Source organism: Aquila chrysaetos, chromosome 6 (genome assembly GCF_900496995.4).
Source record: "Aquila chrysaetos chrysaetos chromosome 6, bAquChr1.4, whole genome shotgun sequence".
Classification (NCBI taxonomy): domain Eukaryota; kingdom Metazoa; phylum Chordata; class Aves; order Accipitriformes; family Accipitridae; genus Aquila; species Aquila chrysaetos.
The window spans coordinates 25019483-25044803 of NC_044009.1; the positions used below are offsets into that span (position 1 = coordinate 25019483).

Here is a 25321-nt window from a genome sequence, read left to right on the forward strand (position 1 = left end):
CTTGCATGATAGCCTTCCAGTATGATATTATATCATAGCCTTTCAAAACCTTCAGCTGCAAATATTCAGCTTACTAAGTGGGTTGAGAGATACTACCTTTGAAACTAGCTATGCGTCATAACAATATACAAATACTCACAAAACCAGCAAATCACAAAATTAGTAAAATAGACAAAAATCTGAGGAAAAACACTGACATCGAATAAAGTGTGTCAAAAAGCAGCGTAGACTTTTATAATAGAATTTATTCCATCATTCTAAGTCCCATTCATCACCTTCCCCAAAACCCTCCCTGAGGCAATAAAAGGCTGGAAATGAACATCTCAGCTAGAGAGCTACTGCAGGAAAATGTGTAACTAGTGATGGAAAAATATTTTTCTCCCTACTTAACATATCTTCATGGGGATACCCCCTTTTCCCAAAGTAAGACATATTAAACCAAGTGCAAAGGGAATAGAGACAAGGGGAATAATTGATGAGAAACAATCTTTGGGGAAATCAGAGGCAGAGGGGCTATGTAAAAGAAGTTCTTTGTTAACCAACTATGCACATAAAATTATTACCTACACTACTACTAAATTCTTGGGTATGGGGAAAGGAAGGAAAGACTGGCTTGTTTTCTAAATGGGCAAGCCAGAGAAACATATGGAAATTTTTTATATATCTATTTCTTTACAGAAAGCATTACTATGTTCTTTTGCTGCAATACAAAGATAAACTTTAGCTATGCTGGTGCAAAGCTCATTTCCATGAATCAAGGACAACTAAGTAATATGAAGCTTAAGTCATGAGGTCAAACTATACCAAGCCTGCACTCTGACTGAAATGAAAAGTTATCTTCAAACCTTTAGCTTGCCTGAGAACAGAAACCATTTGTTTTAGAAACACAAGTAGACTTTAATTGATCATCACAATTCTTTAAAAGCAGATTAAACTGAATGCTGCAGAGGAGAAAAATCTATCAAGTACAGTGTCATCCTCACAACACCTATGACAAACAGCACAGAACAACATTTGATATCGCTGCTATGAGATCAAACTTCCAGTGCAGAGAAAGAGAATAAAGTCTTACTTGCTTAAGGAAATAAGGAGTATTGCTTCAAACCACAGAAGGCAGCATGTGCTTCTATAATGCATTTCTTTTGAAACTTACCAATTTCAAAACATTAATTTTTCCTGAATCATACAGGAAAGAATTATTATATGCATGTAGTACCCTCAATGTACTGACAAACATTGGAACGTTCAGCCAATAAACTGACGTTGCAGGATCAAGATGAACAGGATAGCTTTTGTGCAAGAAAAAGTGTCTTTCCTACTTACTGACAGGGCATGTATGCTGTATACAAGCATTAGCAACATTTTGTTTATCAAATGAATAGTTTCAGTTCATATCTGTTTTCCTAACTTTTAAAAAAACATAATCAAGTGGTTTCCTCTATTTAAAAATACGCTGTCTGTATAGCCATAGTATCTCAACACCAAGCTGGAAAGAGGACTAACCAAATATATACTGTACAAAATGCCCCTAAGCCTACTTACAATACTTCCATTTCAAAGCAGATGAGAAAGAGAAGGAGTTCTTTCCAAGCTCTGAAGTCACACAGAAATGGATGACATCCCTACCCTGGAGGTAACAATTTAAGCCCTGTCAGGCCTATCAAGGAAGAAACTTCCAAAAACTCCTGAAAGAAACCTTGCCTCCAACTCCCTTGGACTTCAAACTAAGACACTGCCAATGGAAGCATCTCTGTTGATTGACTTAGCAATGCAAACACATAGGGCCATTGAAACTAAGTAAGTGTTTTGAACAACCCCATGAAGCACCATTTAAGCTAGAGCAAGCCCAAGAACACAGGAATATATTAAGCTGATTAAGTATATTCTCTATCTGAAGCCCCTGAAACACCTTCAAGGAAATTCCATAGGAGTGCAAGTAACCTTCCCCAAATGTTAAAAAGACATGGCCACAACACCAATTACTGCATCAAAATGGAAAATCAAAACTTTCTAGGCTAGTACTGTTATTATCCTGTACTAGACCCACTGAGGGTGGGAACATTCCCAGGTAACAATCTCTGTTTTCAGGAAACAAATGTCCACTGTGAAAACACTACATAAAATGTCCAGAACTGAAATAACTGACTGTTCAAAAGCACCAGTGCCTCAATATAGCTTGAACTTCAACTATCCTTGCCATTCGTAAGCTTATTTTAGGAGAGAGACTATAATCAGCCATTCTAACCATCATTTGCACCCAAGTGTTCCACTCGCCTAGAACATTAATCAGATGGGGGGGTGGGGGTGTATATATGTATATATAAAAGAGTACATATATAAAAGAATGCATATATACGTATATATAAAAGAAGAAAATCTTTTCTCAGAGATTTCCTATAAAGCAAAAGCATGCAAATTTTGAAATACCACAGTAAGACCTTTCAGTGAGAAAAGCAAGACACTTGCCCTACTTAGCAGAGACAGCTTCCAAAGGCAGGAGTTAAACTCCTGTAGTTTACAAGATAATTTTATACCCTATCAATAACTGGTTTAAGCAATTATTTCTTTATCTAACCTCAATTTTAACTAAACACTATAAAGGTATAAATTCATTAAGAAGCTACATTTTATTTTAACAGCCAACAATCAAAGTAACCTAATTGTATCTGCTTCCTACAATGCTTGTACTCAGAAAACAGCTTCAGGAATCTTCAACTTGATTCCCAAAGAAAGGGAAAAAGACAAAAGAATGACTATAACACCAACAAAAAAAACCATCATGGAGATACCTACACATACCTCACTTTTTTTACTACCTTAGTATTCAGAAGTGGTAAGTATCACTGAATACTGTCTGTCTTCCTCCAGCCAAAATCATGACTACTTAACATCAAGGAGAGGAGCAAGAGAAAAGCAGCGACTAAATTTGTGTGCCCTCAACCACCATCTATCAAATACAGCAAATGAAACACTGAGCCAGTCATGAAGGCATTTCCAGTTCAGAGTGACATGTCCATAAAATGGATCCTCCATAAATAAATCAGTGCTCTCCTTCCTGCCCATATGGACTGAAAAGGAAAAAAACAAACTAACGTCATGAAAAAAAACCAAAAGGCTAAACCTCTTACTCCCCCTTTCCTGTTCCACTACCTACCATGCAGGGAAAACCACTAGAAAAGAACACTAAACTACCTTTAGGTACAAAAGGAAACCAGAAGGGCCAGAAGCGTGCTTATGGGTGCACAGAAAATTAGAAGATGGTTTATGAGGGCCAACAGAACTACAAACATTAAAAACTCAGACAGTTCAGCTGGTTTAATTGAAAAAGCCTTGCAAGAAATTGAAAACTCTCCTACTAAAAACAAAGCACCTGTACTGGCATGTTACATACTTGAAAAGTTATCATGACAAACTAGTGCTTTTTTTAAAAAAATTGAACATTTCTGAAATGACTATGTCTCATGCTCTGCAGGAGTAGCTAGCTTGCAGTTGAACCTAATGATCACACAAAGTATTCCTTATAGACCAGTGGTCTATGAAGAAGCACACTTTCACTGGACATTAGTTTAGCAACAGCCTGCAAGCCACTGCTTAAAATATCATGGATGCACCAGTTTCATGAGCAGAAGATTACGGGTGGGTAACCATTTATTTGGAAAAGACTCACTAAAAACCTCTAGTCTGAAGTTGGTAAACATCTAAAACAAAACATTCTGAAAATATTTTAGGAAGATCACATCAATTTACACATAGCCCATTAGTTGCTACCATAAAGTTGTGTTTTAACACTCTACATTGCTAGTTCACTTCTAATAATTTTAACAATAAAAGTGTATGCATTCAAAAACCTTGAACTATTAGCTAGAGAACCCCAGACAGGACTATTTGCACATACTGTTGGTAACCCTAATATACATAACCCCATCCATCATGGGCTCTCTAAAGATCTTAACACACTACAGAAGGATGTCATCCACTACCCCAGCAAAGCTATCTTTAAGATGAGAGAATGACTGTTTAATCATACATAAGCAACAAAACAGCAGTTTGGAACAGCGAATAAAGGCAATCAGTCAAGAAGGTCTGCAAAGGTAAGTCCCTACTCTTCAAAGTCTTCCCAGCTACCACCCCTGGTCAAAGAGAAATAATAGGACATGATATACTCAAAATACCCAAACCAACCAACCAAAACAAACATCCAAAACCAATGCCAACAGAAAACAGTGCTAGTTAAACGAGTAAGTACTCTACCACCTACATACAAGGATCTCCAAATGTTTCATCATTCCAAACACTTGTTTACTAGTTGTTGCATCAAAGGATATACTCGCACACAATTTGCCAAAAATCCATCATAATACATTTTACTGTTATAAAGATAAATGATCAACAACAGTGACTAGGCAAAATGTATTCATCTAAATGGCACTTGATTAGAAAGAAAAACCCACCACCTGTGCAGAATAAAGGAAATAAGTGTTTCTTAAATGACTTTGATATACCAATTTTAAAGAAATATTATTGCATCTCAATTTATCCATTCAAAATCATTTTGTCTGATTATGTAAGCTCAGACTAAAGGAGGTGCAAGAACAACACAGACCAGAAATGAAACGTTGTTAGAGATGACATCTAATCCAAGAGAGCATCAAGGTCTTGTGGAAACAATGGGAAACAACTAATTGTCAGTCATCCAGGCAATGAAGAATTTGTGACAGTATTTGGGGTTAGAGATGTTGAAGCTTACTTCCATTCCATTTTTCAAATGTAAATCAGCTATTTAGACATTTAGTTGCCTGTATCATTCTTTGAAAATTGTTGTAATGTCCACATGACTAGTGTACTCTGGGAAGTTCTGCTCACAGGTAACACTATGGTCATGGGTGTGCAAAAGTACACGTGACATCATCATTAGGTTTTCATCTACATCTGAATGGATGATGGCAGGTTTCAGTAGATAAGCCTTACAGCTCTTGAATATAGAAAAAGTAAATCGTGGAGAAACAACTACTTCATTGTGTCACCATTTCGGTAATCATGCTAACAGGAAAATACCGGGATGCAAACCCCACTACCAAATTGAGACCCATGGACCTCACAGAAGTGAATGACTGTGTTTACCTCAGTAATTTCAGCCCCAAGTATCAGAAACTTCAGTAAAGCCTTTTCAGCCATAAGAAACTATCAGGTATTGCTTACTTTGCAGTCTGAATTCAGACACTGTCAGCAACAACATCTGATAATCCAGCTCTGCGGGGAAAGGAGGGAGGCACTCAAGTATGTTTGCACCACACCTTATGTTATCGACACAGCAAGTACTGTGTTCATAAACAGTTAAACTCTTCCTGCATTTTCTCTTTAATTAAACATAAGAGCCCACAGTTTCACCTTTTTGAGAACACTGAGTTAGCTTTAAAAGTAGAGATGCATTAATTTCAGGGAAAAGAAAACAAATAGCTAAAAACTTTCCTGAACTGTTTTAAGGAGATATATGCCAAGTATTAAGAAAGTACTTTGATAATAAGTAAAATAACAAACCTAGTTTTTTGCTCTAAAATTTTGCTGGTGTGTGGAAGCAATGTAAGATATAAGGTACTTTTAGCTTTCAAGTCAAATGTAATATTGCTTTTATTCTGGCTCATTTTCAAAGTTACAGGTGATAAAGGGGGAAAAAAAAAAAGGGTAACTAACTACATAATGGAAAAACTATGATTTCAGAGTCAAGCTGATCAGTATTCTAAAGAGTATAAACCACAAAAAAACCTGAAAGAAGTAACCACACCAAAAAAAAAAAAAAAAAAAAGTATTTCCCCCATCATTGCCATCTCTATCTAGCCAGCAAAAGGCTATAAGACTAGGTACAACATACAATTAACTTAACTGGATCAAATACACAATTTATAAAAAAGAAAAAAGTTAGAAAAGTCACTTGAGATACTGCCTTCAAAAATCAGTGCCAATTCTCTCATGCTTATTAAGCATCAAGCTCTAAGTATTCTCTGAGCAAATCACTAAATGGACATTGTTTCTGGATCTGGTTTCATAGAACACAGAACATCCAACAGAAATTAACAGGCAAAATTGTCCCACAGTCTAACAATTTATATAACAATGGATTCCCTGCATTTCACCCCTAACAGCATTCTGCAAAAATACTCTAAAAGGTAAGCACATAACAGATCTTGAAGCACAGCTCTACCATGGAAAATACCTGCTTGCTACGTATATATTTAATCGCATCCTTGCTCCCAAAATAAGAACAGCTTTTTAAAATTATTATTATTATTTATTTCTGCTAGCAAGTGTGAGTCAATTCAAAAATTAGACAGGGAGCCAGACTACTGTGGTTCGTGCATCAATGATATTGATGCAACCAAATTGTCCTTCTATTTCTTTGTTTACTTTTCAATTTGCCTCTAGTGGAAATGGGGACATAATTTAAGGTTCAGGGACTTGTACAGGAAAGATAAAGGCAAAAATTAAGTCTAAAGAACTGTAATCCATGATGTAAAATCCAGAAGAGAAAACAATTACATTTCAGAGTACAGACTGAGTTCATAGGACTGACAGGTAGAAAAATCTGTCATTTACCTTGTAAAATAAAACAATCTGAAAGAGAACCATTGAGACAAACACATTCTATTTATGTTCTCTATTTTAAGAGGCAAGCACCCATTTTAACCTCAAATATATATTAGTATTGCACTGAAAATGAAATAGAACCCTGGCTGCTCTTCTCTCCACCCTCAACTTACAACAGTATGCTAGACAAACCACTATCAATTTTTTTTTTTTTAAAATATGGCTCAGAAGTATATGGAGAACAATATCTACTTTCTGAAACATGCTAAAATGTGTTTACACAGTGTTATTTAAAAAAATGCAATAAATGAAGTAGCAAACCATTCAACCATTGAACCTTTAGGTACAAACTTTCCATACCTCAGGATTACCAAAACCACAGCTCAAATACATACAAATTATGGCAAGAATAAGTCTTTTCCCAAGATTTTTAGGTATGAGAAATTCCTGTGTATCATTAAATATAGAAGAAGATTTTTCTATATTCTAGAATATAGAAAAAACATAAGTGATCCATTAATATAGAAATTTGAATCTAAAAATTTTCATGCAGCTTGAATTGCAATATTTTCTACATCAGGCACAAAAACGAGGACAGAATTCCATTCGAAGTTAAGTTACACCGTCTCATCCAGTGAGGTTTATTAGAAATTTTATTTTAGCTTGCTGTTTTTGTTCATCAGTCTTTTCCTTTAAAAATGTAATTAAATAAACAGACAAGCGAACATCCAATTTCTGAAGTCATGCTCTGACTACTCCATGAGAGTAGCACAACTAGAGGTAGTATTTCTATCCTTAGCCTACCCGCTTGCACTCAGAAATTTTATTGCACACCATTAGGAGACTGCTAGCAGTACTCAAGAATACAGGGTGAATTGGGTGACAAGCTCTGGTGGAAGGCAGAGAAGCCTCCCCTGAGCATTATTCATTTGCCAAATGCTGTCAGCGTACTACTGCTAGGCAAACAGTAAGAAGATTCACCTTCAAACTGTTTTTGAAAGCTTCTTCATGTAGTATCTGGGTGACAGCTTAGCCTGCTCTCAATCCAAGAAAGTATTTCAAACCGCTCTGTGTTCAACGTACAAGACTTTAGCTCTTTATAACTGGAAACCAGCATCTGAACTCTTGGCCTTCCAGGCACACTGAAACAACACAGGGGACCAGAGTTGCAGCACTTCATGTAGCACCCTCTGATATAAGAGGGAATTAAGCAGAAGCCCCTCCTAATCAGTTTGCTCACCTGAAAGTCAGATAGGCAAACAGACCCTGCTGTGCAACTTCTTCAAAGGCAAAGAGCTGAACTGTTTACAACCAGCATCTCCTCCTTTCTACCTCCCAAGCCCAAAACAGGGCACTAGCTCAGATAATCAGCAAAAGTATTTGCACACAGCAGTTTTACACTCATTGAACCCAGGTTCCTCAACAAAAATGCTGGGGTTTTTTTCAATGACTTTGTTATTTGAAAATACTTTGCATAGGTTTCATCTCTTCCGCTCTCAGAAGATTACAATGAAGGATTGTCAGCGGCCTACTCAGTCAAAGAAAGGAGATAAAAAGAGACCCCAGCTGTATGGATGGGCATAACATACAGCAGGATACAAGGCTCAAGTGCAAATTTGCCATGCTCAGTTGCAGTCTTCAGCATCAATTTTTCAAAAGCCCAACTTTTGTCCTTACAATTATCTTCACTGAATTGCAAGGCAAACAATGGGGTCCTAAAAAAAACTCTTTAAATACATAAAATCGGACTACAGACATACTCAGAAAAGAAAAACAGAAATAAGAAAGTACTACATATTGGTCAAAAAATTTTAAAAAATAACCATGCAAGATATACATACCCAGTTTTAGGGCAGAAGGAGTCACTTCAATCTCACCACCAATCGGCTGAAAGGCAGCCAGCTGAGCCGCTACCTCCGTCTCAAAAGAGTCTGGGCTATTTCTGTCTGTCAAATTGCCATTGGTGCCATCAGTCTTTCGGTGAGTTTCTTGCTCATCATAAACAGCAATCAGCTATCAAAATAAAAGGTAATGCAGTTTGTATATTTAAACTTTTTTTTCTTAAAGTAAAACTTACTCTTCATTGGGAGTACAAAAAGAACTATCTTATTTCAGAACAGCTAACAATAAACATACAAATTCATGAAAACACATACATTTGTGTTTAAATACACTGACTTCAATATGACTTAAGTATATGCTTCAGCACTGCCCTGTGCTGACATGGTTTTCTCAGTTAGCATGCCACCATTAGTGAGCATTTTACATTGTTACAAAACTTTTAGGGCTGACCAGGCTTAAAAACACAGAACAGGGTTTAATTCTTGGGGGTGGAGGCCGTTATTATCTCAAAAAATTTTAGTGCTACTGACTGACACACTGCACAAAGGTAAAAAAGCATGGAAGCTGTGCTGAGTGAGCAGATACATGTTTTATTTTTAAGTACATAATATTTACATTCCAAGGACAAGATACATCCAGCACACTGACAGAGTGCAGAGTTTCCCTAGTGGCCCAACCTATGCCGGTGCAAGGATGAAAGTTTCTTGGTCCAGCTAGGTACATACACACACAGAGGTCTCTACCCACCAGGTATCTTTCATCTCCCCTTCTCTCCTGCAAGCTTGTACCAGATACGTTGTTTCTGAAAACCCTCCCCCAGTCACTGACTCTTCCACAACCCCAAGTGGACAGGAAGGTCAAGATTAAGCAACAACAGACTGTAAAGTCTGCTGTCCAAGCTCACATTAATGTTGACATGAAAATGATAAAAAGCCACCATAAAAATCATCTTTTGCCTCAGCTAACCTGGCCTTTCACAAGGATGTTCCTTTTGGTCCTCCTAATACAAAGTGATCAGATAATGCATATACAGCTTCATCAACAAGTGACACAGATACATGTGGCTGGCTGTAAATGGTGTTACAGTTTGGGGGTGGGGGAAGATTAATTACCAATGAATCTAAACAAACTAGAAGACTTGCTGTTCTCAACCAACAGGACACTTGACACCCCAGAGCCCTCTCCAAGAGCAGAGGAGGTAACAGCAGCAGTTCAAGCACTTTTCCTGCCCCGCTACCTGATGTGGCATAGTTCTCATGCCATACAATGACAAACACGTTGCCCAATAAGCATTGTACAAGATATCTTTATCTTAAGGTATTCATTTATTTCACTTTTTCTGAACTCCTTTGGATTATCCAAAAGTTTTTCTTAGCTAATCCTGAAAAAGACCACAACACACACAACTGTTTACGCAATGTCAAGATATATAGAAACAAGTGATTGATTTACTACTTTTTCTCTCTCTCTGTTGTTTTAATGTATGCATACACATTCACTATTTAAAAATATTAGTACATCAAATCTCCTCTGACACTTCCAAGAAGTGTCAAAAATTATATCCTATGATAAATAGTATACTGAAACAGAGACACAAACATTTAAAGGAACTCATTTGCCTAAGGGAAGAAATGAATATATGAGAGGGAAAAGAAAAGAAAAATTAAAAGAAAAGTCCTGAAGTGCTTCTAAGGAAGAAACTGACATTTTCAGGTCTTCCACTCATTTATAATTTGGTTGCTAGAAATGTGTCAGCTTATATTTACCAACGCATATTTCAGAGACACACAAGACCCTCTTAAATCCCCCTGAAACAATCAGGTAGAAAACTTGCTCTCCTTTTCCATACAGAGCCTGTTTCCTTTCCACGGCCATACAACTAGCTCTTAAAACATACGATTTGGGGTTTTATTTGTCCAAAGCATATAGGAAAGATTAATTCCAGCAACAAAGACAACTCTCTTTGTACCTTATTCCTGCATTACAGAGAAACTACCCAGGTGTTCACACTGCATTCATTATCAGGCCATCGCAATGCCCCACAACTACATACAGCCAAAAAGGCTGCCTTAGAGCCAGACACCAATAGATCATTGCAATTTTCTCCAGTACCAATGAAAAAAAAAAAAAAAAAAAAAAAACACAAAACAAAGCTATGGTGTCTTTCATTTGTTTCTAAAATGATTCCTCATGTTCATGTTATTATGGAAGTCCATCATGATTCAAGAAGTTCCACAACTATTGCCCACCAAAAGGTTTGCTTTCTCAATCTCACTTTTGCTGTGGAAACTTAAATTCTAAGAAAAAGGCTGTTACTAATGAAGAGGAAATTTGAGATTGTGTAGGGCCATGGCACTGAAAGCACTTTAGGTAATAGTAGGATACGAAGTTCACTTGAGCATTTGCAATGCAGAATAGAGTCAGTGGAGCTCAGCTGTAACTTGATGGGAATAAACAAGTGAATTCCTCAACTGGACCAAGCCAAGTTTCACAGCCATGGTTTCACACCCTAACATATTAAATGCTATATTATGTTGTAATACTCTATGCTTACTGCACCAGGATGTTGCAGAGGCCAAAAGTAGGGGTTGACTCAAAATTAGGCAAACTGATAGAACAGACCAGCAAGAACTGTTAAATGGAAACATGCAAGCACTACTTCAGATTCAAAAGCCCCCAAAACATGTAGTAATAAAATCCAGAAAGGTAAACCAAGAGAACATGGATATTATAATTACCCTATTTCTATATGCTTTCTTCAAGTATTTTCCACCGGTCACTAGCAGAGTCCAGAGCAGCAGTCTGGCCCTGCACGGCCACTCTTACAGGCTCACATACATTACAATATTACTGCATACTTAGGTTTCTAAGCACCGTATGTTTTCCTTATTCCCCTGAAGTTCGAATGAAACTTTAGCAGAAATGAAAACATAAGATTATTTTAACAGATAAGTATAGTCATGGACAGACTTCTGACAGCTGTAACACAATGGTAGCTTACCCAGCAGTCAGCCCAGAAAGAAAAACTGCATTACAGCTACACCACAATAATTTCACTGGCTTCCTGGGACCAGTGGTCCTGCTCCTGCCTGCAGCGTGCTACCTTCTGGGGCAGGCAGCCATGGCCCGTGGTCACCTAGTCACATACCCACTTCTCCTTCTAAAGGGGTCCCCGGGCCGATCAGGAAGAGCAGGGACACCTGGGAGCAGGCAGGCGCTGGCTGTGCAACCGCCAGCCCTGTCGGCTGCTCCCTCGAGGGCCGGGGGAGTTCTGGATGTGTGCCTTGAGCTCAGGTTACGGCTGATGGGTTCAAATGACCCAGCCTGCAGAGGGTCTAGGACTTCAGCGAATGACCTGATCTGCAGAGGGTTTTGGGTGTTAGTTTTATAGGAGGACCCGATCTGCAGAGGGTCTAGGTTAAAATAAAGTTTTGATTGTAACAACAGCTTTGTTGAGTCATTGCTCCACTGAGGATCCCTAAAGCACCTGCCCTTGTGTTGGGTGATACTTCCCAAGAGCTAACGGGTTACAAGTCAAACAACTGCCTTGAGTTCAGGCAAAATGACATATGGAAATCACAGTGCCCAAAAGTGGATAAACCCCCCAGGTCTTCACCTGCTTAATTATACGGAAGGATTGGAAATGGTTTGATGGTTATATCAGTTCTGCATCTTAAAGGGGCTGCTGCTTTCATTCACCTATCAAGAAGGTTCAGCAGATGGAGACACATCAGCTCCTCTCCTCCCAATTCCCACAGCAGAGTCAGGAGAAAAAGACACCTCCACCACCACCCCCCTTCCCAACCGTACCCACACCAGCCCTCCGTTTCCACACTCCAAGGTGGAGCAGGCCGGGCACAGGTGCAAGCCAACAGCAGGCAAACACCTGCGATACAGCCTGGCAAACGGCCAGAAGAAGATTTCATCTGAGCTAGACCGCATAGGCCTCACGCCCGTCTGAAAGCGGGGAAGTTTCTTACTGCTGTCATTCTTCAAGAGACTTCAGTGAAAAGCCCACAGTTCCCTAGTCTACACCTAGGCAGTATTTTGACAGATTAAAAAAAAACCAAGGAGAATCTATTTCTTTACAGTACGGAACACACCATTAATTAAGTAACATGATCTAGAGTTAAACTCCCATTTTTTAGAGAGTGTGGAAAGGAGATCCTTCAGTACTGCATGCAGAGGTAGCAAAGATGCAATGCCTTTCCTCACCAATGAAATAAACAGCCATTTGTTTTCTAAAATGTTTATTTGGGAGAGAACTCCTCAGGACTGCAGTTGCAGGAGCATCTTATCAGTAGCAATTCTAACATTATAAATACCCTGCTAATCAATCAAAGTATTATAAATATCAGCTTTGGCCTTTCAAAGGGAATGAATACAATTAAGGTTATATAAATTAACTATTCATAAATAATTGTAGTAATTGACTTCTCATTTCCAGTATGGAAAATTCTTTAACTGGAACAGACTGCCAACCTCTTCTGATGGAAAAGAACTTCAGGACACATTAAGAAATCCCTCACAAGCATATCATGAAAACAAAAACACTGTTTGCAACACTAGTTTATTCTTTACCAATTCAATATTTATAAATATTGAGAGTTCAGTAGGTCAGCTGATTTCTTTTTTTTTAAACACATCAAAATATTACTCTAGACATGTGTAAACTGTAGAAGTTGTGCTAGTACTCTGTTGTGTTTTTGTACACTTGCTGTACTCAAGTATCTCCTTTTTTTAAAGGTTCTTTAAAGAACATGAATATTTACTGTGAAAGTTATCTACGTATTTCTGTATAGGTAAAATGGTTCTACCCCAGTATTATTGTAATCTATTTTAACAACCTACCACTTACCTAGACAATCAATAAATTATCACAATTTAACACTTATCTGTCATTTTTGATTACTAAACTCCTCTCTGCTGATACTGACATAGTCACAACACAAGGCAGCAATAATGGAACAGTTCTATTTTATTAGCATTTGTCGTGGTTTAACCCCAGCCAGCAACTAAGCACCACACAGCCGCTCACTCACTTCCCCCCCACCCAGTGGGATGGGGGAGAAAATTGGGAAAAGAAGCAAATCCACGGGTTGAGATAAGAACAGTTTAATAGAACAGAAAAGAAGAAACTAATAATGATAATGATAACACTAATAAAATGACAACATCAATAATGAAAGGATTGGAATGTACAAATGATGCGCAGTGCAATTGCTCACCACCCACCGACCGACACCCAGCTAGTCCCCGAGCGGCGATTCCCCGCCCCCACTTCCCAGTTCCTATACTGGATGGGACGTCCCATGGTATGGAATACCCTGTTGGCCAGTTTGGGTCAGCTGCCCTGGCTGTGTCCTGTGCCAACTTCTTGTGCCCCTCCAGCTTTCTGGCTGGCTGGGCATGAGAAGCTGAAAAATCCTTGACATTAGTCTAAACACTACTAGCAGCAACTGAAAACATCGGTGTTATCAACATTCTTCACATACTGAACTCAAAACATAGCACCATACCAGCTACTAGGAAGACAGTTAACTCTATCCCAGCTGAAACTAGGACAGCATTTTTGTTGATTTTAAGTGGCAAACTTATTACAAGGCAATGTAGTACAGCCAAATTTTAACTTTGTATGATGTCCTATGGCACAGCTCTTTCAATACTTTACTAGAATTTCAACTGCAAAGCTTGCAGAAAAATTACGTGACTATATTCCCAAATACACAGAGCAACACACACACATTCGATTAAGATCAACCCTCACTTACGAAAAGGTGGGTAAATACCAATAGCAGACAATGATGTTACTCATTGAAAGGGACTGAGTACAAAGCAGCAGCACGTTTTACCTGAGGGAACTACCAGCCACTAAGATACAGAAAATTGATGCAATGTTTCATTTAAAAAATCCCCACAAGACAAAATGCTCCCCTACCCACTTTCCCATGTGAAATGTTACATTTTCCAGGGCCTTTCAGTCCTTCCAGAACTAGTTGCACTCTACTCTGTACACTCAAGCAGCAGCAGCTTTGCTGTCACTCCGCTTGCAGGCAGCTGCAGAACCGTGTTTGAGCGCGTGGCTCAGACGCACGCGTACGCTGCAGCTGCGCTTCACCGGGTACAGGGATATACTATACACCACACACACAAGAAGCAGTAAAAAGAGGTCCTTCCAAATTAAAATTGCAACAGTTTCGGTCTAGTGCTTGCTAACTGAGCTCAATTAAATATAAACAATTTTGTGGAGTTTCAGAATTTCAAAGAAAAACATCCTCACTTTTGAACAAGTAGCAGAACTTCACAGATCTCGCTTTAAGCCACTTGTCTGTTAACCCAGAAAGAGCTGACTTTCCATTACCCTATACACCATTTTAAATAAAAAGGTTTTGTAATTATTTCTTTCTTCGAACTACACTTTTGACAACTAGATTACTGTTAATAAGGTTAAAACCTGTATATTTTACTAGCTTTTCTGTACTGAATTGGAAAATAGACACCACTATTTCCTTTTTGACCCCAAACACCAGGCATGTACACAAGGTACGAGGGAAGAAATGGCAAAATAAAAGCTTGCTTGCAATTAAATTAATCAGCTTTCAATTACTGTCAGGATGAAATCACTAAGAGCAGTTCTCAGTCATAGGCTAGCATCAGTATGCAATTGAAAAGACGTAATTTTCAATAGCTGAAATAATATATTCAAAAGCACAAAAAGGAATTAAATGCTCAACTTGTATTAAATTTTTTGTTCAAGCTGGATGGAAATTTTTCCTCTTACTTTTTCCACATTCAAAACTTTATTTACATTCTTCTCTCACTATGGACAACAAAAGGTAGTAAAATTGTCGGTTTCTTCAAGACCCATTTGTTTCCTGTTCAGATGCTCCCTGTCCATGACTTCAAATACTTATTTAAGAAAAAAGCCTGTGGTTTTTTAATCATATCTATACTTCTGACAGCCAGTGCTCCTGTGGGAGTGATTATTAGTTACTTATAAAACGATGTGGCAAAAAAATTCTCCCTTTTTTGGGTCAATTAGTAAAGACTTCACACAAAGCACTCACATCTTAACAAAGAGCCATCAGGAAGGGTGAATGAATAGCTCAGTGACTATTTCATTGAACTTTGTGACACAAGGAGAAGCTATGGCTCAAGCTACAGCAGCAAATGACGTTCACCATAGCATCACACTACCTTGTTCTCTGATCCCTCAATTTGGGATCTATAGGATTAATCTTGTATTTACCCCTACACACACATCACAGAGGTAGAAAGACACACAGTGTTTCTGTATGTGACACACTGATACCAGAATACAGCAAAGTTCAAAATAGAATTTAAAAAAATTGTAAGATCAGAACTTCAATTCTCCCCAGATGCTTGCACCTGCAAACAACCAGACACAGATGGAGACAGGCTGCAGTTGACAGTAGCCTACATATGACCAATGCAAAAAGGGAAAAGGGATCCTTCCCTCTTTTTTTCTTTTCTCCTTTCTTTCGGCAAGGTTATGCATTTGGCCAGGTCAGTTCTTTACTCCAGCCATCTAAGACACTAGAGCGCCAGCACCAACACAAGATAAAGGCAAAGCTAACTCTTCAGCCAGCAGTTTGCACCAGGCCATCTTAAGTTCAAAATCTGACATCTACCTTGAGGCTGCTGTGACCTGACTTTCCTCCTTCCTCAGCCACTAGTTTCTACTGCTTCTTTACACAAGTGCTATAATTTGCTAGATCCATGGTGAGTCCAGACTGCTCAGGAAACTAAACCAGGAAGAAAAGCAACTCTCCATCCTCCAGCTGCTTCAGCTCTGTGAACCACACAAAGCAAACTTCTGTCAGCACATCACTGAGTTAACATCTCCTTAGACTGCCATTGTCTGTAATCTTGCAGTAGTGATGTGTATCTGTCTCCTTTAATGAAGATGGACCAATGTTTGTGCCCTCACTCCATGACAGCACGCTAGAGTGTTGTGCACATACATGTCATGAAGTCTGAACATAACAGCAGGAACATTTCTGCAGTTCTCTCAAGGAGTTCATCTTCCTAACAGAAACTCTCCTATGTGTGCAGGTTATACTTTTAACTTATGCCCACAAGGGGACAAGAACACTTCAGATCGAGGCAAGAAGACCGAGCGTAAAGTGTACCATATGTTGAGAAAAAAAAAAATGCATGAAGCCACTGTGGAAGCTGCCTCAGAACTCCACAAACTCATTAATGTAAAATCAGTTTTTATACATTACTTACGAAAGACTCCTGTTCAAATGGTTAAAAGATGAAAGACTGGTAACAGTGTAACATAGACAGAACTAAGGTAATTAGGGTACCTCAAAAATGGATGAAAATGTTATTTAATTTTTCAATTTAAAACTTTCCTGGAGCTCTACAGCCTTTTTTCAATGTTCTTTCAAGGTATTCTTCTGGTATATACTGATAAGTGTTTGAAATGTTATTCTTGCATAATAGTTTGCCTTGAAATTCCTTTAACTTAAAATAAAGGCTGTCAAGGAAAAATACCAATATACACACCATATGGCAGCCTTCCTTCACACCTACATATGAAAACAAATTACGGATATATTACATGAAAGCTATGTTGATTAGCTCCTCTTGTTTACCTACATGCCAAAACTACATACACCAAAGTATCTTCCCAAAGACCACCTGACACTTTTCCTACCCTTATTAGACAGTACCAAAAGAAAGCTGAATAAAGGTAGCCAAGAACAGAATCCTACTGCACACAGTAAAAACACTGGTAGCCTCTGCTTTCAAAACTTTCCAAGGATACAAGGAAAATGCAAAATAGAAAGAGAAGCAGCATGCCTAAAAAAGAGAGACCAGATCCAGACAAGTCCCAGCTCTTTCTGGAAGAAGGGAAAGAAGCGTGCCGATGGCAGGCAGGGATCCTTACCCAAGTCAAGTGACAGTGCAGTTGTTTTGGCACAACCCAAGGGACAGAGCAGGGGACAAAATGAAGAACCGAGGGTGGAATATGAGGCCAGGACTGGTAGAGCCCTGCAGGATTTATTTCTGTTTAAATGCATAGGGCCACTGGAGGTCCTCAATACTGCCAAATGCTTCAAATGTTTGTATTTCACCATAAACAGGCACCACGGCAAGAGGTGATACTTTAAATAATAATTTTCTTCATAAATTAAGCTGAGATTTTAAAATCATCACTAAGCTGTAAAAGTTTGTCCAAACAGTGAGCTTTTGTTGTGGTTTTTTTTAATCGCTGTTTTGGGAAGGTCCTCAGCTATTCTACAAAGGGAAAAAAGAAAAAAAAAAACCACACAAAACCTGTATTAAGAAATCATGCCTGTGAAAACCCTTTTGTGCATGCTTTTCAGAAAGTCTAGCTGTTGTTTTTGTGTGTGTGATCAAATCAAAAGATATCCTTATCTTCCTGTTATTTCCCTGTAGCTGAACTGGTAGGTTTTGGGGTTGTTTTTTTTTCCTTTTTTTTGAAAGGTCATGGAAAAAAAAAAAAAAAAAAATCTACCTGATTGATGAGACCTTATGTACTACTTCTTCCTGTCCAACCTATTCCTTCATGGCCACACGTGACTGTACTTCAAACAATGCAGCTGATTGGGTACTTAACATTGATATTTGTGGCAAAGTTTGATGAGCCCTTCAAGCATGACAGAGATGTAATTTTTTAAGCCACTTAGTAACTACTTGAGAGCTGTTATGGAGATCCATAGTAACAATACAGACATTCCTAGAGGGTTGACTCTGGGTAGCTTCCCTGGCAGATATAAATGCTAGTGCTAAAATGTCAAGGATTTATAATTATGATGGCGGATGCATAAAACACATAAAACAAGCCTTATTAGGGTTGATTGAAGTAAATATACCAAAGGACATTCCTCCTTTCTTCTGCAAAAGATTCATCTTCAGTGCTATTTGTAGCCTGTCACACTCATTATGTTCTCATGTGAAATAGCTTCTGAGTTTTGCTAGATAACAAATGCCCTTTGTTTTTATTCTTCCTCTATCCAAGTGAAAAAACAAATGGAAGGAAGACTGTAAAATGCAAGACTAATTATTTCCTTTCTGTTTACCTTGAAACTGAGTACTTTCACCTATATGGACTTTACAGAAGATGAGCTAATTTTGGAGAGTCCATTTAAAATGGCACTATAAAAATGTAGATACTAATATCAAAGACTGCATTACTTACTAGAACTGTGCTTGTCAAATGCACTTACTGCAATCAGTCATTGAAAAGGAAAAATGTACTGTGCCATGGTGTCAGAAATAAGACAGTTTGTTCAGAAATGAAAGTAACACCTTAGTTACTATATTGTGGGTAAGCATCAATAAATGTTCACTTTCATAATATGAATTATAGTAATTCCATAATATGAATTATCCTACCTTAAAATACTACTTTAATGTTAAATTAACATCTTAGTCCAATTCCATTGGCAAGCCTCCTATAGAACACACAATAAAACAAGCCAGTAAACAACACAAAACCCACTTGATAGAACGAGCATCTTGAACAGAGAACCCACAGTAACACTGGATGCTCCAAGCCACACATGGAGAAGTGAGGCAGAGGGGTGGAAACCAGACAAAGGAGAGCTCAAACCGCTCCCAATTCCTATTGCAGCACAAGGTGTTCCTGCAGCCCACTCCTACTTTAGCAGGCACCTTGCCTGCTATTCAGCAGACCTCTCCAGCAAACTGCATCAACCTCTTCTCCCAATGTTCTCACCCCTTTCTGGATGCTTTTTAAGTCCTGGAAAAGCTGGTGGGTTGTAAAAATCCAGCCTGTTGGGCAGTCCTGATTTAAGGCACAAAGAAACGTTTAAGTGTACTGCTGCTGAGCATTTAGTTACAGACAAAGCTGCAAGAAAAAACTCAGCAGCTCTTAGACTTGCAAGCTTCTTCATTGCTGGGGCTTTTTAACAGGGTTTCTAAGGAACCCAAAGTGGGAACAAACAAGCACCAATCCAGCCAGCACAGAATCATGTGCGAGGTGGTAGCAGGCATGTGGAGTCACACTTGCTAGCACCCACAGTACCCTCAGTCCTCCTCTCCAGTAGCTTCCTTCCCACTCCACTCATACCCTGTGCATACTTGTCAGCCCATCCACATGCGTGTTTGTGGACTCTCCCAAATCTCCATTAACTGTCTGATCACTATGATGCCATTTAAGGTGGCTGAAACACTGCACAGCTTTGTATAAAAGGGGCAGAGGCTGATGGGGAAGCAAGAGAGAGGCTGTTACCTGCTAGCTTTCCCCATTCCAGTCACATCTGATCTGGATATAGGAGCTTATAGGGCTGAAAGGGAGCTGGGAAAAATTACTTTAGCGAGCCCATCACCATTTCTCCTAATTGCTCTGCTTCTAAACCTCCTTAGCTACAAATGCTTGAAGAAAACATTGGCCTTCAGTACACTACCAGATGTACTTGCAGTACCAACAATTTTTACTTGTTCTCTCTTCTAGTGTCTCAACTGTATATAATGAATACAAAATTTAAAGAAGCAGAGTCCTCCAAGGTAGTTCGTTAAGCTTCAGATTATATAGACATGTGAAAATCCTCAGAAATTTAAAGCAAACTGTGGTGAAGAGACATTATACCATTTCGGTAACATCAGAGGGTATCATTTAAATTCTTAGGAATCTGCATGGCTCTTCATACTCTAGGCAATCATTTACAAAGTTAAAAAGCACTTTGTATTTGTAACTAAGCACTTCAGCTTTCATCTCTTTTCCAGATTCCAATCTAATGAGTAGGGCCCACAGAACAATTTAGGTTGGAAGGGACCTCTGGAAGTCACTGGTCGAGTCAATCATTCAAAGTAGGGCCACGCTGGCACTTAGCTCAAACTTTAAAGTTGGCTTAGGTTGCTCAGAGCCCAACTCAGTTTTGCGCATCTCCAAGGATGAAGATTTCATAAGTCTCTGGGCACCTCTTCCAGTGCTTGACCACCCTCATGGTGCAAAAAAAAAGTTTCTTCTATCTTATTAGAGTCTTCCTCATGACCACTTCATGTCCATTAACTCTTGCCTTCTCACTGCGGACTTTCAAGAAGGCGGGATGTAGTCTCCCCTACACCCTCCCATTAAGTAGTTGTAGACAGCAATAAGATCCCCCTTATCCTATGATGTTCACTCACCCTCTTCCCCCACTTAATGTGTTCATTCCCTGATCACATTGGTGATCACATGCTGAGCTTGCCCCAAGTATGTCAATGTCCTTCTTGCACAAAGGAGACCCAAACTAGACACAATAGTATAGCTGTGGCCTCTCAAGTGCCAAATTCAGAGGAGGAATCGCTTCCTTTGACTTGATGGATACACTCCTGCTAACCACCTGAATGTGCACTTAGCCGCCTTAGCTGTAAAGCTAAGAAAAATCCACATCAACTTCTACCAAGTCACTCTACCCCGACCCCCTCACTGATTTGACAGTATGCATCATGTGCAAAAATAAGTTTTTGCTTTGGCCACGTTACTCAACAACAGCATATGAATTAGCTGTTTATTTGTTTTTAAATGGCTTTTATTCTTTTTAGAGGACATTCTGGGATAGGGGAATGGAACTTCAGAAGTAAAAAAAAGCAGCAGCACAAAAAATACTTGAATTGTAAAACCCATCAGAAAGTGTAAAACCATCTGCACAGCATAACACACACAACAACTTTCATTAGTACAGACAGGCTTGATAAATCTTGGGACATTGCCACACGTCATACAGTTCTCACACTGTGTTTCTGTCTGTGCAGAAAAACATTTCAGTATTTACAATTGCCAAGAGTCCTATTCTTACTGATGCCTGGCTTAGTGAGACTGCATTATTTGCCCTGTCTCTGACAGTTTATATGTCAGGCTCTAGAAAGGCAAAAGTAAGCTTACAAAACTGGTTGTCACCTTGATGAGGAAAGGTCTGTCCCTAATGATAAACTAATGCTATCAGTCTCTATTAGTTTGTTATTAATTCTGTCAATAAACAGTATTCCTAGGGGGTTTTGAGTGCATTATAATAATGCATGGATACCCTTTTGAAAAAATAGAAAATAAACACCTTTTGCCTTTCACACAGTGACCTCATTTTCAGAAGTCATTACCCTATATGCTTCAGCAGCAGAAGTCTGCTGAACCTTGACCTTGACCTCGAGCAACTGTCCCTAAAGAAAGCTCCTCAACATCATGGTCCTTTTATGCATAAAATTTGAGACAGAGAAGAACAGAAGAGGGGAGAGGAGAGAATTTTAACAGAAATGCAACAGGAATGTCACCAAAATCCTCAAAATGTTTTTAATAATTGGCTAGTTCACATGGCTTGTTTTATCATACTCTTTAACAGAAGACTACAAAGTCAATTGTCATCACTCACAGAAGAACTGGTCTTTTTTTTAAAGGCAAACCAGTTTAAGAAGTCTACAACAACTAAAGAAGGAACCTATAAAGCTATGCTTTCCCAGCAGATCAGTAACATGCAAAATTGTGAAACATGCAGAAACTTTAAAGAAAGCGTGGTGGTTCCAAACACTGCAGTTCCAGAATATACATTCCCAAATGGACTACCAGAACAGAACTAGAAAAAAAAAATATTTTGACTTTACATCTTAATGCACCATTACTGTGAAAACAATGAAACTAAAATTTCCAGAGATAGTCACAGCTCTGGCAATAACAAAAAACCCTTCAGTGACAATTACTCATTTCAGCAATCAGTTCATAACAGACATCCTACCGCTGCCTTGCTCATTATACTCCTTAGAAAAATTATCTACATGTTATAAATTTCAGTAATATTTTACCCTAGCATTAGCTGCCCACAGCATAATTTCATAGTTAAGTTTCTTAAATTTTTAGTAAGCAAATTAAATGTTGACATCATGTTTAAGATCCAACGTAAAATTAAACATACTATTTTAAGGTTTTTTAACTGAGAGTTAGAATTCAGAATACAACTGAGAAAATGGTATTTGCAAAGTTAGTAGCAGCTATGTATGTATACATGTATGTTATGCAACCCTTGGACATGAACCTGTTTGCAAGCAAACAAGATCTCACGTATGTACCCTTCCACTACTCATGCATTGGTACTTGCTATTCAAATATGAACACAGCCTATTAAAACAGAATACACAAGAAAAAAGAAAAAACATTCCACAAATTACAATACTAGGAATGTTCTTGTCCTTCCACAACAGTATAGGATCAAACCCCCCCCAAAAAAAAAACCCAAAGTACATTTTCTGTAATTGATATTATAATTGCTCGTTAAATGGATTTTGACACAATCTTCATTTCCAAGGCTGAATTTCAATGCCCTATTAAGTACAGTGTTGAACATTTACTTGATGCACAGTTTTGTAACATTTAGCTATAAAAATGTGGACTGCAAGTCTGACCTCTGAACAATGATTAAAATTATCTTAACATTTCTTAAGGAGGCTGTCTTCTGTAAGAAAAGCATTGAAAGAAAAGGAAACTTTTCTATTTTATTGAATATACCACAAAATACTAAGCGTTGTTTCCTACCTACACTACCTAAAACTTTTTATTAGATAATAAAAAACACTGAAGAATATACTAACCAAGAAGTTGTATTCAATTAACAGATTCCCTTTACTCTGAAATATTGTTTTAATGTGATTTGAAGCTCTCTTTTAAAAGAAAAAAATCTTCACGCCTAGGGCATAGTTTAATTTTGACTACAGTAGTTTGAATATCCTGCAAAACAGTGATATGTCTTGGGAATAAATGGCTTCAGACCATTCAGATCATTACTCAGAAATTTCAAATGTAGTTTTTCAGAGAGAAGCTTGCTCATCCATTTTCCACTCCTCATTACAAATTATAAAGGGACCTATACATAAAGAAAAGCATTTTTTAACAAAAAAACCCCAAACCTCAAAGTCAATGATATACCAGGCTCCACTTACAAAAGTAAGCTAAACTACTCAATAAACAATGCAATGGAAGAGGAATAAAATACCTTCAGCTAATAGAAAATTCTCCCAAAATATTTCAGTTGTCATGAATCTTCAAATATCCTGAATATCATGAAGAGTCATCAAAACTGAAGCCACACAACTAGCCAAGTGTTTTAGCCTCCTCCAGGAAAATGACATGGCTATTCCTTGATCTATCTGCACTGAGGTGTCACCAGACCCTGTAAAAGGGAATTCATGTTTTCCCAGCTTTACGACTAGTACTTGAATGGATTCACAGTAGAATCACATTTGCCTTCCTCGCTGCCACATCACCTTGTTACCTGACATTATTCTAACAGTCTGAAATATATGAATGTTCCAGTTGGTAGAAAACGCTCACAACGTTGGTTCAGTTCTTTGTCTACTTTTATGGAAGTTGTTTTAACACATTTTTTCTTCCAGTAAAAAAATAATAACAATACCACCCTATTACAAGAGTGACACTCTTGATCCTCTGAATCAGTTCCTCCATGCATATGGCTTTCCACTCTTCTGTGGCTACAGCACACCAAGCATTCAGTCCCCTCCAGGTAAGCCACATTTTCATAATGGCACACTGCTCTTTGGGGTTTGTAAAGCGTAGGAAGCCTCAAGGAGAAAAAAAGTCCACAAAGAAAAATTCCAGACAAGGTAACAATATATTCACACTGCCTTGAACCCTTACCCTCCAGTAAAATTATTTTATTTCCAAGACACTAAGAGTGTTTTTTCACACTTAGCTGAAATCAAGTCTGAGGGGTTCCTATCCAGTGTAAGTTAAATAAGTTTTTATTAGTAATTCAGCAGACACACCCACTGCAGAACTTGACACTGGTCTTCAGGAAGGTCCCCAAAAGTAACTTCACTCCTGATTTACAGGCCTGGGTGCCCAAACTACTTTTAAAAAAAGAACAAACAACAGCAGAAAAAAAACCCACAAAACACCACATGACACACTCTGCAGCAATGAACGGGAACCACAGCTGGCAAACCCAAGGACGGCCACTATCCACTTTGACACAAATTGAAGAGAGAGATGTTTAAGAGGCAAAAATTGCCACTCCTTTCTCCCTTCTCTCCCAGTTTCAACTTTTAGATTAAAGTTAAATCAGGGCACCACACAGTCTGAGGCTGCAGACTGGCATCCAGAGGTCAGGCTCAGTTTGGTCGCTCTTACTGGGACACCACGCCAGAATGGCATTTCCATCAGCCTCCCCCAGAAGGTTAGTGCTCAGGAGAAGTGCACTCTGCAGGTATTCTCTGCACAGAGATTTAGGGATTTCGGAAAAGCCGAGGAACAGAAAAGAACAGAAGTTCATCAACTCATCAGAGATGTTAAGAGGCAGAGGAGAATCTGCCAAATATCTATTGCACAGGGTATCAAAACAGAATTGATCACTGTGGGTGGATAAAAGACTGGGCTTTTCCTCATGGCCGCATTTGAACTTAGAACGAATTTTAACTAAGTTAGGCTAACACAAGTCAAACACAAAGACGTTATAAAAAAATGTGACAAGGAAGGGGTACGCACTCTAAACAGCAGTTCTGGCCAAGCTTGCGGTAAAAATTTATTTTTGTTCTTTGCCTCCTCCTGTACGTGCTGTTTAGGTTACCTGGGAAAAATACATAGTTTTTAATCGAAATTAAGTTTGCAGAGCTGTGCTTCCAGTCTGCTGATCCTTCCCTGCGTCAGTAGTCTACCAATAACTAATTAGTCCTTGGCCTCTTGACCTTCAGGGCTTTAGCACAGGGAAGAGGCAAGAAAGGTAGCTCTATCCTCTTCCCTGGGCTCAAGTCCTAAGTCATCGCAATAATTACTAGAAGGCTTCTGTTAGCCTGCTAGCTACTTCTCTCCTTCTGTGCTTTCAGACTCTGTCAATGATAGAGCTCTACAGCTTCTGTTGACCCAGCAGAGCTCTTACTCTTCAGACACATCACCCCA

The 25321-nt window shown here is 38.6% G+C and overlaps 1 protein-coding gene across 2 annotated transcripts in view; it reads right to left on the reverse strand.

Moving 5' to 3' along the window:
- PARD3B (par-3 family cell polarity regulator beta) overlaps nt 1–25321 on the reverse strand; it is a 433465-nt gene that overhangs the window by 290913 nt on the left and 117231 nt on the right. For both annotated transcript variants that reach the window (XM_030017233.2, XM_030017234.2), the window contains exon 3: nt 8424–8595. In XM_030017233.2, the coding sequence (XP_029873093.1) occupies nt 8424–8595 (172 nt within the window). The remainder of the gene's footprint in view (nt 1–8423; nt 8596–25321) is intronic.